General features: G+C 35.0%; 1 protein-coding gene across 1 annotated transcript in view; it reads left to right on the top strand.

Annotated features, from left to right (window-relative positions):
* Positions 1–20,673, top strand: part of LOC149798318 (uncharacterized) — a 173,305-nt gene that overhangs the window by 138,106 nt on the left and 14,526 nt on the right. The window contains exon 6 of the mRNA XM_089960862.1: positions 1,808–2,898. Coding sequence (XP_089816988.1) covers positions 1,808–2,898 — 1,091 coding nt within the window. The remainder of the gene's footprint in view (positions 1–1,807; positions 2,899–20,673) is intronic.

Genomic DNA, 20,673 nt, shown 5'->3' with positions numbered 1-20,673 from the left:
CAATCCTTAGGGAATATTCTCCTTACCTTTAAATATACAAAAGGACAGGGTATCTGTATGGGGAATGTAAGAGGTAATGACGTAATGGGGCTATATCACATGGCGTCACGCGAAGTGGAAAGGCCCTTAAAAGAGCCTAAGAAAAACACCCCATATGGAACACTAGTACATGCAAAACACAAAAACAAACACAACACCTCTACTTATTTCTAACTCTAGCTCTCTCTACAGCTCCCGTACTGTATAGTTGACTAATATAAATTGGAATTTTGGCCACAAAAATAAAAGAGGGGGCCAAAACTCAAGTCGGGTGAAATACGACAAATAAATAAAATATGGACCCTCACTCAAGCACAGCCCGCCTCATTTCAAAATTATGCGATGAGCGACACATATAAGCACGCACATAAAACACTAGGTTTTTTTCTATTGAAAATAGTACACCGCTCAGTTGCCTTTTCAAAAATGATTAATAAAGTATAATAAAAATTTTTTAAAAAAAACTAGTACTAAGGCAAACTGGGGAAATTTAACTGATATGCTGTCTCAACACTGAAACTGATATAGCATTCACACACATAGCAATACACATATAGCAAACACGGAGACTAAGGAGACCTCTAGCAAAGGTCACAAACACGAACTAGGGGAGCGAATTCGAGCTAGGTGAAACAAACTTGGCTCGGATGAACACCCCTATAGATAACACTAAGAAATATAAATACCCCATCAAAAATGTAAAATAATTAAATTTTTTATTGAAAATTCTTTTTATAAAAATAAAACAAGCAACATACCTGGGGTATACACTTACACATAAAACACTTTGCACTTTTGTTTTGGAAATGGGGGGGGGGTCTGTCTGGTGCCCCCCCCCCCCCCAAAGTAATAGTGAATATAAAGGTTAATTCGTCGAATTGGATTTATGCCATGGTCGTCTGAGAGTTATGCGCTGGTACGTTACAGTCTTTTGAATGGATATGTGTATTTTTTTCTTTCTTCTTGCGGTAGCACCGATAAGGTGATTTCATATTTGTCAGAGATTTCGTCGTACTTTATTGATAAAACGTCATGCTCCTGTGGTTTCGCGAATTTTTTACTGCTGAGACAAGTGCGTGCACATGTAAAAACCGATGAAAAGAGCAACATGTACCATGTTTACGACTCTACGATGCATCCCTTCTTGAATCACAGAATAGTGGTAGATGCAAAAGTAAGTTTTAACTTACCATTATCTCGATTCAACTTTAGGAATCCTGTTCCATGCAAGAATTAGACATTGTCTTCTTCACTGCACATACATCGTATACATGCGATTCAATTTTCAAAATAGGTAAACTATGCGGCACACACGTCAACGTCGAAATATGATTGGCTCAAAAGGTTATACTTATTATCACATGAGCTCGGGCTTGTCTCAGAGTAAAAATTCGAGAAAATTGCACGTTTCAGAGCCCGTAACTTAAGTTTGGTACAACGCAGAAAAGTCAATGCTGGCTTGAAGAATAGAAAAATATCTCATTAGTAAAAGAAGCCATACAATATGGTCGTGTGCCTTTATAAACGGAACCAGCAGAATGGAATCGAGGGGCATGGGTGGAACGAAGTATTTGGAAGTTTCGTGCCTTCTCTATTATAATAGAGAGGGTCCTATGTCAGAACGGGTCATGTGGGTAATCTAAGGTATTTTTGTCACTCTATATGATTTGTGCTTCAAACGACCACTGGTTAAGTACAGATAAGATCGTACACATTTGATTGAAGCTTAATAAAAGGTTTAATCAGAGCAGATATCTGAAACTGTACACGATTAAGCTTGAAGGAGAATTGTGAATTTGGTAAAGAAATGTTTAGTCAGAGTAGAGATCTGAAGGAGGACACGATCATAAATACTGGAGCAAATTCGGTTAAATGTGAAGTATGTGATAAAAGCTTTGCAGTGCGGAAGAATATGAAGGTGCACATGAGGATACATATTGGAGAAAAACCATTTAAATGTGAAATATGTGATAAAATGTTCAGTCAGAAAGGAAATCTGAAGAAGCACATGTGGATACATTCTGGAGAAAAACCATTTAAGTGTGAAGTATGTGATAAAAGATTTAGTACAAGTTTGGAGTTGCACATGCGGATACATACCGGAGAAAAACCATTTAAATGTGAAGTATGTGATAAACGGTTCAGTCAGAAAGGAACTCTGAAGAAGCACATGTGGATACATTCTGAAGAAAAAATATTTAAGTGTGAAATATGTGATAAAAGATTTTGTACAAATTTGGAGATGCACATGCGGATACATACTGGAGAAAAACCATTTAAATGTGGATTTTGTGATAAAACGTTTAGTCAGAATCGAGGTCTGAAGGAGCACACGAGGAAACATACTGGAGAAAAACCATTTAAGTGTGAAGTTTGTGACAGACGGTTTACAGTGAAGAAATCTCTGAAGGAGCACATGATGTTACATACTGGAGAACAACCATTTAAATGTGAAGTATGTGATAAAATGTTTAGTCAGATTGGAAATATAAAGGTGCACATGAGGATACATACTAGAGAAAAGCCATTTCACTGTAAAGTATGTGATAAAAGGTTTAGTCAGAATCGAGGTCTCAAGGAGCACACGAGGAAACACACTGGAGAAAAACCATTTAAGTGTGAAGTTTGTGATAAACGGTTTACCGTGTGGAAATCTCTGAAGGATCACATGATGTTACATACTGGTGAACAACCATTTAAATGTGAAATATGTGATAAAACGTTTAGTCAGAATGGAAATCTAAAGGTACACATGAGGATACACACTGGAGAAAAACCATTTCATTGTGAAGTATGTGATAAAAGGTTTAGTCACCATGAAGTTCAGAAGAAACACATGAGGATACATTCTGATGAAAAGTGATTTCAGTGTGGACTTTGTGATGAAATATTTAGTCAGGATAGACATATGAAGGAGCACATGATGATACATACAGGAGACAAACCATTTAAATGTGAAGTTTATGATATAAAAAAGTTATAGACGGAGCGGATATCTGAAGAATCACATGAGGATACAAACTAGTGACAAAACTTAGAGATATGAAATTTTTGATGATATGTTTAGTCTAAATGAGACCTGAAGAAGCACCTGATGATAGAAAACCATTTAAATGTTAAATGTGTGATAAAGGGTGTTACTCTTGGCAGAAGTTTCAGTCTGCACATGAAGATACATCCTAAAGAAAAAATGTGTGAACTTTCATTAAAATAAATGCTTACAAGAGATCTAAATGTAAGACCAAGAAGGATATCAGGAAGACAACAGATATATAAATCTGCATTCAGAATCAAGGCCCAGTTACAGAAAACAGTTAAGTGTGAGAACATCCTAACCTTAACGTCTTTAGGTTTTCCATTATATACCATTTCATTATCAGTCCTCAAATCAACATTTGACAATCCTAGATCAGGAGGAAGTATGTGATAATTTATTACAATCAATAACAAGGCAGATCTTAAAATAGGAATGAATAATTCTGATCTGTATAACCCTGTATTGATCCCCACTTGACTTATGTCACAATGACTATTTTCTGAAAACATTTTATTAGAAACTTCCATCAAACTGTGAAGAAAATTTATTTTTAGAATCTTCTTTGGTCAGAATCAAGGCTGTCTTAAACTCTAGCCATGTTTAAAAAAAAAATGAAGTAGTGTATGCCCAAACTCCTACTCTGAAATATGGACTTAGGTCAATTACAATGCAAATTAATTAGACATACCAGTAAGTAGAGGGATTCAAAAGAATATGACCTTTTTAAATGACGAAGAGGAGTATCTCGAACTAGAAAGGGGCCATCCATTTAGTATGTACACATGGAAGGGGAGTGGGGTTAAGCCAAATACATACGCTTGCATGTAGGGGGAGTCTACTGATTATGTATGTACGCATAGGAAATGGGGTGGGTGGGTGGTGAAACCTCGATAATAATCTGTCTAATACGTAACCTGTTCTCCTGGGTTCAGTCGGCGTTTGAATTTTAGCAGACACTAGACAAACTTTTTAAAGTTACACAGCTTATTTCTTTGATGTAGCCAGACAGTCAACGTCGATGCACTGTTTTATTAAACATGTTAATATTATTAATCCTTGATCATTTCTGTGTGGATTGTAGGCTGTTCTATAGAATTCGGGGCGGGGGTGCATCAAGCGTACGTACACAGGTGGGGTGTGTGTAAAAAATGTATGTATGTGTAGAGGGAGGGGTCAAGCTTTGCCAGATTTTTGCGTGCGTACTAAATGGATAGCCCCAAATTAAATACTTACAATGAAAATGAAAATAAAAACAGACACAAGATTTTAGAAGCTTCATCTGGACATTTTAAAAAATAAAATGTTTAAGAGAGTGCAGAAGAATGCAAGCCCTTCAAGCGAAATTCTTTTTTTATAAAGGAAATTCTCCTTCACCCAGTAACTGCAATGTGTTTCATTGAAAAGTCAATGATGTAAATTGTTGTGTAAATAAATTTATTGAAATCATGGTCACATTCTCATAAGTATAATTATATGATTAAATAATGATGGTTGGGTGAATGTCTATGTATACATTTTATATAATTACTCACAAAGTAAATAATGTTCTTTAAAGATTTTATATTTAATTTGTGAATGATTACAGTGCTCAAAAAATCAGATAGACCAACACCAGAGGCCCCTCTAATTTTAGATCGAGCCTGTCTTGTATGCTAAGTGAGGTGACCATTGGGCTTGTTGAAAAATAGTCTAATTTGCTTTAGGAAACTTTGATCACACTGATGAAATGTGTAAATGTACTTTCAAGATGTTGACATATCTGCCATAACAGGGTGCAGTCTAAATCAGATCACGACTATTTTACGTGAAGTTGAGATCTAAAGTTAAAAGAATTAAAGCATGGCATGTCATGCTATAAATACAAATTTTTGCTTCCGAAGCCTCTGATATGGTCATGTTTTGAGAAAACACAATTTTCAGCAATCGTCTAAAATAGAAAGAAAAACAATTAAATTTTTTTTTTTTGCATATGCCTGTTACTTGTTTGAGGGCTGCAGTGGGTGAGCTTACTGTACTAATTTTTAAGGCTATAGTCAGGAAGTGGAACAACCCATTATTGATAAATCAAAGAGATGCTAGATGCATGTACAAGAACAAAACGTTTTACATATCATTGCCATGAATGAGAATGTTTAACCCGTATGTATTATATTTTTGACATGCTTGTGAATAGCAGCAACGTTTCTTTAAGTCCAGTTTTTCTGCATATATAGAATGCAAAGCATGATCATTTCATTTGTTGGAATAGTACATAAGTGGAATTAATTTTTGCAGCTGATTTAGGAAGCAATTAACTATCAGCAGAGCCCTACAAAAATAAATTTCTGAACTCGTGGTTGACAGAGTTTTACTTTGTGAAGCACTGCAGCAAAACTAAAGAAAAAGTAACAAAAGTGAAGTTTGAACACCAGGACCATCCAGTCTCTAGTGAGTGTAGTGATGAACACTAATGACACTTGCACTACCTTCAAACCCATTGAACCCTATTGAATTTATTATCCATCTGTAGCTATGGCAACATTATGTGACAATATTTTGGTGAAATGTTTGGGCATGTGGAAATTGGAGTCTGGGCTTTTGGAATTTCTGTCAAGGGTTGTGAGTTTATTTAAGTCACCAGCCTTTGACCAGTATCTAAAAAAAAATTTGAGTGCTGAATTAGGTTAAATTTCTAGTGTGATAAATATTATGTTATCATTTATTACTATTAATTGCAATTTTCAATCTTTCTGTCATTAAATCAGCAGATTTTAAGAACTAAAACATTGGATTTTAAGCCCCGGTAGGATATATTTTTCTTTTGTTACCTTCTATACCCAGTCGTTTATCAGAAATGCAGTCAGTATGTAAGAAATTAAATTACATAGATATGAAGATATGGATATATGAATTCTTGTGAATTCAAATAATGCATACAACTCCTCATGCCAACTATAAGTACATTTTCAAGTGTTTATAAAGGTTTAATTATGTGATCTTTTTATATTCAATCAATGTAAATAATGTTTCTATGTTAAATAAATAGAGTCCATTGCTCTAAAACCAAACACATAACAATACTCAGATTACTGTACATATTCATCGACTACTGTACATATTCATTGAGTAGTGTAAATATTTATTGACTACTGTACATATTCATTGACTACTGTACATATTCACTGACATTATCATGCACATGAATCATGATAGAATGAAATGTTGAGAGTGATGTAATGAACTAACATTTATTATGGCAGCAATCATAAATAAAATTGCCACAAATATTTGTTATGTATATCTATATTGTGTGTGCTAACTTTTATGTTAATGATTGCAAGTGTCATTTTTAAACAGATTACATAGCTTTGAGATTGTGATTGAGATTGTGAGTTTGTACATTGGGATGAGGTAATTTAATTTGGTAAACATGTTACTGTGACCTTTTATGTATGGAAGCTGAAAGAAGAAATGTTGATGAATTTGATGAGATTTCAGTTCTGGTAAACCTTAGGGAAACCGGGTCACCTAATTTCTGATTGGTTAGATGCTATAGGACCTGGTCTTGTGGACAGTTAGAATATTCTGGAAATGACTGTTCAGCCATTTTTCTAGTTTTGAAATTACATCATAGTTTTTCATATAAGGCTTAAAGGGATGTTTACCTGAGAATTAGTTAATCCAATCTTAAACACCAATCTTTGTGGAATCGTTTAATTATGCTTAGTTGAGAGGATTTAATATATTTATTTCAATTATTTATTGCATTTGCAAGGTGCTCATAAACTTTGGATTAGGTATCTGTGTTGAAATTACTGTGAATTCGTTTAACGACGTTTTGAGCTATAGCATTTTGATACATCAAGACTGTTATCAAATCAAACTATTCTGGACTATTGACACATCAACACAATAAGTTTTGGCTTCAGAACACTACTGGAACTCATTTTGGATACTAGATACTTTGGACTTCCAAAAGAACTTTCAGTCCTATTTATAATATTATTCAACATACTGTAATATATTTTTGATTTTTCACTTTGTATTCTAGACGAATAAATTACTTGTCGAATTTTACAAAACTAGTTATTCTTTGCTCTTTTCTTTTACCTTGTTTGCGACCATATAGTCGTAACAACACTTACTGGTATACGAAACTCACGATATTCTGTGTAACTCAGTAAAGCTACAAATAAACATCAAAACAATTACAATTCTTTATCTTCATTTGTTTTTTGTGCACTGATGATCTATGCTTATTTTGATGGTAATAAGTAGTAATCTAACAAATATATCCAGTGATTTGCACACTGCTTGAAATGACCATTATTTTTTTAGCTAGATGTTGGTGATTTGAAGATTTTTGTTTAGCCCCCAAAAATGTGCGACAAAAATTTCGTTTAATTATTTGACATGAAGTTTACCTTGGAATCTAAAAATAATCCTAACTATGATCTAGTATGAAATTATTCAATTTCAAAATTGTCATAAATGGTTAGTTCTATTAGTAATTAGTTGCAAATATTTTATCACCTTTTTGGTCAGTCTTAACGTTATGTGCCTAGCCTGTTTAAGAATTGTGTGCACTGCAGACTGTCCAAGTGAAGTTTCACCCTGCCTGTCTTTGAACAATATGCACAGTGCTGCAGCCTGTCCGCGTGAAGTTCCTCCAGCCCGTCTTTGGACAAAAGACACAATTTGTTTTAATAACCAAATGTGGGAGAAGACAACAACAGTGAATAATGAGCATACAGAGTATATCTCTCGTATAAGTCATCGTTAATCTCACCAACTTGTATGTTCTGTCTACTTGCTTTGTCATCGTTACTACCTTAAGGTTGCTGCTTCATTCAGATCTACATCAACAATAAACGTAAAAGATCAATGATCCATGTGTGACAAAGGTGGAGTTACATGTACTTCTGGAGCCATGATGAAGATGCTCATGAAAGAATTCACATGCTATATAAAATGTTGTTTTTGTTGTTGATGACAATTGCAGAATTTAAGACGGAAGACTGGCATTATACACACAAACATTATTATAAAGTCCGCATCCTGGACTACATTTACTGCTAAAATGCACCCTATTGTGATCAAACATATAGTATATCTACATTTTGTAAAGTAGATTTTACGAAATATTTTAAGAGCGAAGTGGACAAATTGTATTGTCATGAGTATTTCTTCCACTTTACGAGTTAAAAATTTCCACATATCATCCATTTCCAGGAAAATGGTTTAAGTTAAGAAAAGAATTATTCAGTTTTAGAGGTTTGGAAAATGGACACTTTGAAGTTTTCTGATAAATAAACATATTCAGACTTTAAATGAAAAAAAAATGTACACACAAATGTCCAAAACAAATTTCGATGGGAACGAGGCAAACATTGCTCGTTGTCTATTTATGGATGTTATATGTGACGGAACTTTGTATATAACTATCAGCAAACAGTTGAATTTCTCTTAAAATGATTGTGAATAAAATTCATAATGTATTAACGATTTCAGCTATTTTACATGGACAACGATGCGAAAATGCCACAGATAGACCGTTTTTAGTTTGAAAACTACGTTATGGAAGCTATTTTCTTAAACGTCACGGCTTATCGCAAAGTAATTGAATATGCCTTGAGCAAAATCCGATACAAATAATGTTACTGAAGGAATGATTTTACTTCATAAGTATTGATATGTAGTCCATAAACATTGTGTTCTTAATTTAACACGGCATAAGCGTCCAAGAGACCTATAATTATGCAGTTTTAATACATCCTTCAAAGTAGTCTGAATTTCCTCTGACCCTTGCCACCCCAGTTTTGATATCTGGACATTTATGTTGGAGGTATGAGATCACAGTCGACTGCCTATCAAAAAGTTGGAATTCGCCGACACCATTTGGTGGTGGCATAGGATAGCTGCATACTAGCCTGCCTAGGAACCTTTAACGAACTTTCACCGAGATATACCTGCATGAAATCGATAGGAATATTGTTTATTTTCTCAGATGTTGCGAGTAGAGCATTTGTTATATCTTTAATATTTAGACTGACTTGCCGAAACAATAGCTCTGATAACATTTGACCTAGAACTTGCCATTTGCATTCTGAGTCGTATGACTGTGATAATAGCTATAATAATGGCTGAGGAAGTAACTCACATTATGACTGACATAACATACATTATATTCAACACTTGTTTAGGGAAAAAAAAATAATGCAATTAATTTTGTCTTGGCAACCCATACAAACCATGTAACCCAGCCTCTGGTTATTGGTAGTTTTTAACAATTAAAATCAATGTACAATAGAGAATGTAAATGTCATGAGAAGATTTTTCTTATTATATTTCTGAAATGTTTTTTTTTTCATGTAATTTTAGCACATTATGATGTAATGATGATTAATGTTATAAGTTCACTTCATCGTGCACAATTTATTGGCGGGCACTCTCAGGTCAATAGAGAGATGATAAAGTGTTCGAGCCTCCTTTACAGAGGTGTCACTAGTGGCGATGATGAACATCATCATGCACAATTTATTGGCGGGAGTAGTAGACTATAATGAGGTCTTTGTGCCAGACCCCTATTTTGTATCAGGACGAACGTAATATTACCACCTGCCAGTAACCACCCCATGTTAATACAAACAAAAACGAAAACAACTTTGTTGAGGCAACATCGTTGATTTCATTATTGATTACCCCTCAAGGAACTACCATTAAATCATTATGGTCGTCATACAAAATAGGGTTTGGCTGAAAAACGCTCATTATAGTCTACTACTGTGTCTTTTACTTGAAATCATTGGCGATTTATATGTATATTTCACACCAAATTGAACCGCTAGCTGTTTTGTGCCTTGCACTCTACTATTTCTAACATTCACATAAAATTCCATTCCGCTATTAATAACTAGATGAGATTTATAGGTCCGTTAAAATGAGTGCGCTATTAATAACGCGCTGAGATTTTTTTAATAAAAAATCGATTATTTTATAGGATAGTCTCGCATTAATTTTACATTATTCGCGAGCGTCTGATTTCACAATGGAGGCTCTAGATGATTTTTTTACACATTCACCTGTCGAGATTTTTAAAAATTTCAGCTTTTGTTATTATATAGCAGACATCGTCATGATGAAACAAAAAGAGATTATGAGGATATGGATTTATCGACATCATACTTTTTCAATTCATCATCCACGGTGACTTTTATGTACTTGCCTTGTGATATTGGATTATAATGATTATCAGCAGCATTAGAAGGTGAGTCTGTGACCCAGGTAAACTTGGTGAAATAATCAAAATTTTCTGTGCGAACCAGAGACAACTTTATCGTATTTCTGTTTTTGAGATACGTGCTGTACTTTTCATTGTCAAGCATAATCGTTATATTCCTACCTCGGAAAAGAATTATTTTCGTCTTTAACGTTGTATCTTTCACTACAGTATCTTCCATTATGTTTCATATTTCATAAAAAAAATTCCTATCATTACTTTCACACAAAATTTGTACTATCCTTTTTTATTAAATGAAATCTCGAGCAATTTTCACACAAACTATACTGCGTATCGTTTTTCGTATTTCGCATCACTGTTCGGTATCCTATCTACGAGCAAATCGTCTTTAACTCACAGTTCCTATTTTAGATATAACATTATAAACTTTGCACCACGCAGATAAGTTCGAAGTTGATTAACAATTTTATTAAAAGCCGCTATTGCTTTTTTACAAGACATATTTTTGTTCTCGTATTTTGGTCGGATCTTTGTAATAACCGCAGATAAAACAATACCTACGCCGGGTACAATTGAAAATAATGAATTTAATGTATCACACACACACACACTGAAATATTCCAGGGGTTGTCAGTATCATATGAATATAACTCAGCATGCTTATTATTTTACTATTAAATAATTTACTTGTCTGCCGCAGTAAACTTTTGTTTTAATGGTAATAGTTATAGTATTTGACGAGTTCATCTCTATCATTGTCTGACAGACCTGATGAATTATGATTGAAGTCTATTATTTCTTTTTTCGTAATCATGAAACTGTTTTTTGTAATTATTTCAATCGTCATGGTAAAAAATATTTTCAGCTGAAACCTATCGATCAAAGCACTATTATTTATTGACAGGATCGGCAAGAAACTCTCTGTACTTATCATAAACTTCCTATGAGATATCATCATATTTAATATCTGTTAAAACTGAGGATGAAAAGGAAGGGTTAAATGCGGTTGTGTTTCAGTAATATCATTGACTCTATCACGATGAATATCTTTTCTTTCGTCAATATAACTAACAACATAAGCTTCCCTGTACTCCAGGCGGGTAGATTTAGGTATCCAGCAATCAGCTCTTTGATATTTCTGTGTTTTTCTTCTGTTTGTAACCTTTCAGCTTCTTTTGTATAGTTTTTCAACGCAATTATTTTTATAATTATTATGTATTTCATAGTCTTCATCAATTCCAGGTTTCACAGTTGTTATATCGTCAAACTCTTGATAAAATATGTCTGGTTCGAAAGCATCATAGTACTCAATCATATTCTCAATATCTGATACTGCGTTTAGTACAGCATTTATTTGATATACATTATACTTTTCTATATAGCCGGTGAGAGAGTCTGTCACTACATGTACTAGATATGCCTTGTAAGCAGGTTAGTGTCAACGCTATTATCTACTATTTCTAACAGCATCTTTTTATCACAATTGTCCATAACTAGTGCACGAAATACGAGACGGTTAGCACGTGTTCTTAAAAGGTTAGATTTATCAATCGTCAAAACATTTTCTTTATTTAGCTCAAGCAGTGTATTAATAAAATATTATCAACCTTTAACCGGCGTTCCTCGCAGTCACTTACAGGACATTGTTTGCTAACTATATCAAAGTCTCTGATCGCGTATCTCAACTGAGGACCTTTTATTCCTGAAACTCTAGCATAATTGTCGCTGTTCTAGGTTAAACCAGGGGAATCTACAGTTAATTTTTTCATTCGAGCAATTATATTTATTGCACTTGCTTCCTCAATACTTTCTGGGTCTAGCGAATCATCATCAGCTATTTCGATTTCCGTTTTCGTGTTTAGTATAAAATTATAAAACTCTCTGATAGACGGAGGATCAATAAACATTATGATAATAATTGCATTAAACTGGCAATGACCTATACTAGGTCATCGAGTGTATATATCGGAAACATCGACTAACCTGAATAAGGATCATCATCCCTCATTGTTAAAACATAAATCCAGAAACATAAGCACTTGCTTGTTGTTTTTTCAGGATCAAGTTTATATTGCTGAGAAACATAAAAACGACCAAACAATATATTACTCAGCATAGTCCAGGTCGAATCATTATTCCATCCCTGCAATTCAAAGTTATAATTTTCTCTGAAATTTCCATATTACTGTGGCCGCTAGAAATTTTATTTTGGTCCAAAAGTCACTTGTTTCTCCATCTGCGATCCACTTTAACACGTCATATAGAGGGCAGTTAAACGCAAACACATAAACTGGCTTATTATCCGAGAAATAACTTGTTGCACTCGCAACAAAGCCCCAAACTATTATTTATAGCATCTGCAAGATTTGGAATGTGACCGACACCATTATAGCTCGTTTTGTACTATCACCAATAGATTGTGATTTTGGTAACACTATCCACGTACTGTTTATTGGTAAGATCGGATGTTGAAATGGGTACATATGTAGAAGTTATCTTATTTTCGACCATATTGATCTCACCTGTAGCTGTACCACCGGATGTATGAAAATAATAAGCATCTGCAGAAGAAATTGTACTCCATGATACTGCACTTATTTCAGCGTCAACATACAATTTATTTGTTAGATCAAATGGGGTGATTGGATTCTATGCCACCGTTATTTTAAACGAGCCTATGCTCAACATTCAAGTCTTAATATCATCGGGCTTTGGAACTTGTGATGCATTATTCGTTGCTAATGTATCATCGACTTAATTTTTATTTGTTAAATCTGATACCGCTGAAGGCATTGTCGTAATTGTTATCTTATTAGATCCCATGTCCAGATGTCCCACCATAGTATCACCGCTTTTGATCACAGTCTTTTTCACATACGTTATATTTGTTACAGAATCGTTTTTGGTCAAAGTTGTGTTACCAAGTTGAGTATTAAATATTAATTTCCCGCCCATGTCAATATTTCCAGCCATCGTCCCACCAGCTAGTGGTAACTTAGAATTATCTACCAAGCTAAGTTGTGCCTAGCCTACCGCATGTGACTTATTTATGTTGGAAGGAGGTATTCGGTCTCAAGATTTACAATCTTTGTTTTACTCATGTTGATATTTCCAGTCATTTTTTCACCCGACAAAGATAACTTACCATTACTAACAGCATTAAGTTGGGCAAACCTTACTGCCTGCGAGTTATCTGAATCGATAGGTGGATATGTTGTCTCAAGGTCTAGCACTTGCTGACCTGACATACTTAAGTTACCGGTCATCTTTCCACCCGACAACGATAACTTACCATTACTTACCACACTAAGTTGTACAAGGCTTACTATCTGTGAGTTATCTCGATTGATTGGTGGATATGTTGTCTCAAGGTCTGGCACTCTCTGACCTGACATACTTAAGTTACCTGTCATTGCATCCCCTGATTTTTTAAAATATAATTTGTTAAATCTGCACCATGCGTAGTGATTGTAGTTCATGTTTTGTCGGTTAAGCTGTCTATTAAGGTACCAAATTTTATGTAATAGCTATTTCTTATTATTACCGCGAGATAAAATTTTGTGAATACCTGGAATAGAATGAACATAATCAAATTTGACACGGAGCGATTAATCAAACATCAGCATAGCCATGACCTACCGGATTGCCTTTACCTGACGAACTGGATCAGCCAAAACTAACCTTCTTATGAATCTGTTACTTAACGACCCCTTCAACTACGATCGAGTTTTATCCACACTTTAAATCCACAACAAGATAAATACGAACTGCTTAGCAAATATAACGAAAAGCTGAAAAATGAACTTGGCATAGGCAGTGATATATTTTCACAAAACAACCCGAAGATCTAATTCCAATTGCTGTACTAGACTGTAACAAACATAAAATAATTGTATTTGATGACATTCCGCTCAACAATGGAGAAATGAACAAGATAAAATCTTTTTTACCCCTATATTGCAACAGAAAATGTAATGGAGTATACTTAGCTCAAGAGATTATAATGTGGATAGATTTACCAGGTGAAATGTAGGCTGCTTCATAATATTTGCTGCACTAGACAATATCGATAAATAAAACATAGCCCGAGAACAGTATGGGGATGCAATAAAAAACAAATCTGCCGAACTTTATCACAAGCCACCGGCAGAATATCAGCGTCTGATTGGTCTTATGATCAGGGAAATAACAGTTTCGTTTAATCTGATAAGCTAGCAAGAGATCGAAACCATATGTTTAGATGCGCAATAGACAGGTTTTTAGGCTGAGAAAATTGATATTAGTCTAACAAAATAAATAAAACAAAAACAATGGACGCAAAACAAATAGAGGTTCTAAAGAAATTTGTTGCAACCAGAGCAGTTTCCAACTGGAAATTTAAGTAGGAACGTCAGGGCCCACAGCAGACGGCAGAGGAAACTGGAAGACTTTTTAGACCAGTCACTAAGGCCGTACTTGGCAAACAGGCAGATATTTCTTCTGCATCACCGGAAGATCTTAAAAAACTTATCGTAGAAAGTATTTTGAAGTATTCTTAAAGAAGAGAGAAAAAAAGGCACGTAAATTATTGAGCGAGTAGAAGATCCGTCTGTACGACAAGCAATTGACGAGTAGGCTCGAGATAGTGAAGTATATGTGGCTGTTTTCTGGAAACGATCTATAAATTATTGAGAGAAGCTCCATATCCAGTAGATATTACCGAGTTAGAAGATTTCAGCAGAAATTGTTTGGCGAGAATAAATTAAGGGTCGATGATATAAACGTAATGAGTGCCGATGAGGTAGATAATTACATCAGACAACTTGGAATGATAAGACAAAAAATGGAATGCCTTTTGATAAGATCGGAGAATCTACTAATTACAATGAAGCGAAAAATGTTTTTTAGATGCACAGGGAATTTGTCATTGCTGACCTCTACATTATTGTTCTTGATAACATAAAAAGCACACAAAATTGTTTTAATTACAAAACAATGTTATTAGAAACCTTAGCTAAAAGAATTGATGAAGAAATAACAAAAAGAGCATGGTCTGAAGATCTTTAACTCGACCGCTGAAATAGTTGACCGACTGAAGGAATTAAGATCATCAAAGGAAGCTGGAAATGTGAGCAAAGAAAATGAGAACAAAATTGTCGAAATGTTGAATAATCTCAGATCAACCGATTATCTAATATCGTACGAATATTATACTTTTCCATAACGATCTTATCACGGCAAATTAATTTGCTGAGATCTGATTCGTTAACCGCAAATCACAGACTGACAGACGTTCAGTTGTCTCTATCAAATAAAATAGGAATGTTATTAGCTACATTACTGCTTGATTCATCACAAACTACGGCGGACAGTGCAAACTGTTCTGTTATTTATAATCCACCAATCGAACTTGACAGCGATACACAATACGAGATAGGACTAGTTTCAGCTACTGCTTGGCACGCTATGTCAAATATCAGAATGAACTTAAATGACGATTTCGCATATCAATCAATTCAGCAAGCTGGCCTGATTTGGACTCTATCAAGACCCAGCAAGGCGCTTATAACGTTGCAGATCTAAATAAAGCAATAAAGTCATTAATGACAACTTAATTTGAAACTGGATCAGATACTTTTGAGCTCATTCCAAATTATAATACTAAGCGTGCCAGAATTAATTTGAAAAACAGTTTTATTTTTATTTCAGCACCATAAATAGCATCGGATCGATCGTTGTTACGATTTTCTAGAAAACAATACGATTCTGAATCGAAAAGAGCTTCAGTATCATACGATGGCGAGTCACACGTGGACATATCAGAAGTAAATTCAGTTTTAACAAACTGCTCCATTGTCAGCGGTTCGTATACGGCACGTGGTAGTAAAGATCAAACTATCTACAGTTTTTCTCCTTACGTTCCACCTGGATCGCTAATTCAAGTAAACCCAAGAGAAATAATCTACTATCCTGTTTGTGATGAAAATCAAATATCTTCAATCACGGTGACACTGACCAGTCAGTTCGGCCGGCAGCTAAATCTTAATAACTACATTGTAACATATTATCTGACTTGTCGTCAGATAAATAATCGCAGTGAGCTTCCTGACCAGAATTACTTTTATCGGACAGTTTTGTACAACGAATGAAACAACGAAATATTTATCACAGAAATATCGTAGGAGGTTTCTTTGGCAGTATATTCTCTAAAATAATTGAAAATGTACCTGGAATTGCAATAACATAGTGCCCATCGCGTTAGACGCATCTAAAGCTTTTGCCACAGGAGCATTGTATGCAGCAGGTTCAGCTTTTGGACAGAAGATTGCTGATAAAATTAAGGGTGGACAACAGAGTCCACACATGGAAGCGATAGCGATATAAAACAAGGAATTTCTGAAATATCACCAACATCAGAAACTACTAATACGCTGATAAAACGACTAAAATCTCTGCTATCTCCGCCCGCTTTAGAAATTATTAGAAATTAAGTAAATAAAACTGGACAACCTCGATCAGATACTGCGGCTTTCTAATTTTTGTCAAACAATAACAGATAAAGAATGTCTGTCAAGAATTATCTTGACCTGATCGAGGAAATACCAATAGACGACTCAACAATAGAATTTGAGTATGTTGAATATCTCATGAAAATTCAAATGAACCTAACAAAACAGAGATACGAACCTATAATACAAGGGAAGAGGGAGTGTTTTTGTTGCCACATAAAGCCGTGTTTGAAATACGAGGTAGTATTAGAAAAGCATCTGGTGCAGAAATACCTTCTGGTACACAAGTTAGTAATGCTTGGAGTTTATTTAGAAACGCTAGATATCAACTAGCTAATCAAACAGTACAAGATATTTTCATGCACTTGCCAATTGCAAGTACTATTCTTAATATAGTTTTGTTCAGCGGCGATTACTCAAGATCTGTTGCAACAAATATGCTTTGGTTGAAAGATACCGGAACTGGAGATGTTTTTCAAAAGAATTTAATTATCTTAATGCAATTTCAGCTGACGCTAATTCTGATGATGATATAGATTTAGTGAGATATTATTTTATCACACACGCTTTATCTCTTGGAATTACTGCACAAGCTGCAGACGCAGATGCTGATGATAAATGCACATCGCTGACAGAAACTTGGTATTTTTTGGAATAACTGCACCAGCTGCTGATGCTAGTGGAATCGCAATGTTAGCCATAGTAAACAGGTTAATAAATATTAGAAACGTTAGAAATAGAGCGTACAACGAAGGTTACGCTAAATGACAAGCATTTTACAAATAGTGCACATCAAATCACAATGATGCTTCTGTTTAGCACAATATTCGGATTTTGTAGAGACTATAATAAGGTATTTCGTGGACTAAAACATGCACTTATACTTGATCGAGCTGATCGAAACGATTGTATGATGAAAGCTGGTGGCGATAATGATCATTTTGTGATTTCTCGATTGGCTTTGTGAATGCCACGTGTCATTCTGTCGATCGATAAGTCAATAGAGCTTGAAACGATGCTAACGGCATTCGCAGAAAGATACATTTTATGCAAAATAAATTTTATGAAACCACAATATCCAATTCAATTAATATCACTGCAGAGAGAGAAAAGTTACCAAGGCAAATGTTTATTGTTTTTCAAAGACAGAATAGCCGTGGAAGTCAGTTTTAAAAAAAAAATCTGTGTGTCGTAGTCCAGATGTCAGACAAATATTTGTTAGAATAACTTCTAAACAGTATTCAGAACGAGCGATCAAATGTAATTTTGCAGCAAATGCTGCAGCACTAGCCGACAGAGACGTATCTCAAGCTTACATGTATCTGATGGAATCTATGCAAAAATATCACGATGCTGACAGACGTATCTCAAGCTTACATGTATCTGATGGAATCTATGCAAAAATATCACGATGCTGACAGACGTATCTCAAGCTTACATGTATCTGATGGAATCTATGCAAAAATATCACGATGCTGACAGAAACGTATCTCAAGCTTACATGTAGCTGATGGAATCTATGCAAAAATATCACGATGCTGACAGACGTATCTCAAGCTTACATGTATCTGATGGAATCTATGCAAAAATATCACGATGCTGACAGAAACGTATCTCAAGCTTACATGTATCTGATGGAATCTATGCAAAAATATCACGATGCTGACAGACGTATCTCAAGCTTACATGTATCTGATGGAATCTATGCAAAAATATCACGATGCTGACAGACGTATCTCAAGCTTACATGTATCTGATGGAATCTATGCAAAAATATCACGATGCTGACAGACGTATCTCACGCTTACATGTATCTGATGGAATCTATGCAAAAATATCACGATGCTGACAGACGTATCTCAAGCTTACATGTATCTGATGGAATCTATGCAAAAATATCACGATGCTGACAGACGTATCTCAAGCTTACATGTATCTGATGGAATCTATGCAAAAATATCACGATGCTGACAGACGTATCTCAAGCTTACATGTATCTGATGGAATCTATGCAAAAATATCACGATGCTGACAGAAACGTATCTCAAGCTTACATGTATCTGATGGAATCTATGCAAAAATATCACGATGCTGACAGACGTATCTCAAGCTTACATGTATCTGATGGAATCTATGCAAAAATATCACGATGCTGACAGACGTATCTCAAGCTTACATGTATCTGATGGAATCTATGCAAAAATATCACGATGCTGACAGACGTATCTCAAGCTTACATGTATCTGATGGAATCTATGCAAAAATATCACGATGCTGACAGTGGACCTTACATTTCAATCAAAGAATCTAGAACGCTATATCCGATATTTCATTTTGATGTCAGTAAGCATAGCGAACGAGCTATCAGGTCAAATTCGGAAAGTGGAGATTATAAGCCGCTACCTGGACATAGGACACAATTAATTTTACTATATGTTATCTACATTGGTTTCTCAGTACTGACCTTTCCACTGTGTGACAATCAATACAAATCATATGCTAATCTAAACTACCTTCAAAGATGACTTCACGGTGAAGTTCTCGTCAAAGGTTGACCTGCTCTTTTTTTAGATGCTGAACTGTCAACACATCACCATGTAAACAGAACACAGATTTCACTTCCGGAGCATCACCAAGGCCTTATTACTCACTGTGCACTGTCGCCGAAATACACACATACAACAACACCCTGAGCTCATATTATGAAGAATAAACAGTTACCTTTAAATCCCTACCAAAAATGCATAAATAAAACTCTTCTATCACCACCAAAATGAGAGAGGAAAAAATGTTCTAAAAATAGACTAGAACTACATTCGTGGGTACTGAACTGGAAGTATTAATTGTGAACTGATTCCTGACAGGGTTAGACAATTTCACCTCCATGGATAAAACTTCCATCCATGATCAAATCAATGTCTCTTAAATGCTGCTGCAAAGTTTTAAGGACTTTCATCCATGAATAGGACAGATACAGGCTTTTAGCTGACACCACTGTAACACAGACACAACTCAATTCCAAATGGCCGAATTTCAAAAATGCACAAAACTTAAAGTTTAATTGTGATTTTGCTAATCAAGATAAACACTTCAAATAAACTGTAATTAGTTTTTAGTTCTAACACCAATCTGCAAATTACTAGAAATTAAACTAGACTGTTTAACTTTCTTAGAAAATTCAATTTTAAAAAATCATACATATTTTGATATGAAAATTTAAATTTAACTTAAATTTTAATGAAATTTTAAAACCTGAAGTTGACAAATTTTGTTCTATGGCAAAGTCTCTCCAATCCTTTGTCATAAACATCAATGGTTTTCCTTATCAGGTGTGAAGCAATTAAACCAAAGCTTGTCAATGAAAGGTAACACCTGAAATCTGGTAGCATCTAAATACGCAAGCTAGGTCTAACCAAGTACATGACATCATTTTCACCCATGAAGGGGAGGAGTCTTCAGATGTCAGGCTTCCAGTAGTATTGAAGAGTTGGTGAAGTTCTCTGAAACCAAGCTAGCATGCCTTCTCCTAACTATATAAGTGAGAGAGAGAGGATGATTCTTGTATTTTACATGCAGTTATCGTAACTGAAACCATGAAAGGGTACAAGAAGAGGAAGACAACTTTTTTTAAACCTGGATATATTCCACATAACAAAGGAGTCACATATCTGACTGATAATACTCTACCAAGTTCCAGTGCTGCATCTGTTCCAGTGACAAGAAGAATGGATGCAGACAAGTTCTCTGTCACAGCAGTGACAAAGCCGACAAATGGGGGTCTCAAGTCAGTTCAGGCACCAGACTGTAATGGCACACCTGGGACTGCAAACATTCTACAACCATCATCCAAAGCAAAACTGGACCTGAAAGAGACAAATTTGAATGAGCAT

Source organism: Sinohyriopsis cumingii, chromosome 6 (genome assembly GCF_028554795.1).
Source record: "Sinohyriopsis cumingii isolate HCF-2022 chromosome 6, ASM2855479v2, whole genome shotgun sequence".
NCBI classification, from domain to species: domain Eukaryota; kingdom Metazoa; phylum Mollusca; class Bivalvia; order Unionida; family Unionidae; genus Sinohyriopsis; species Sinohyriopsis cumingii.
This window is presented reverse-complemented; position numbering and strand designations above follow the sequence as displayed.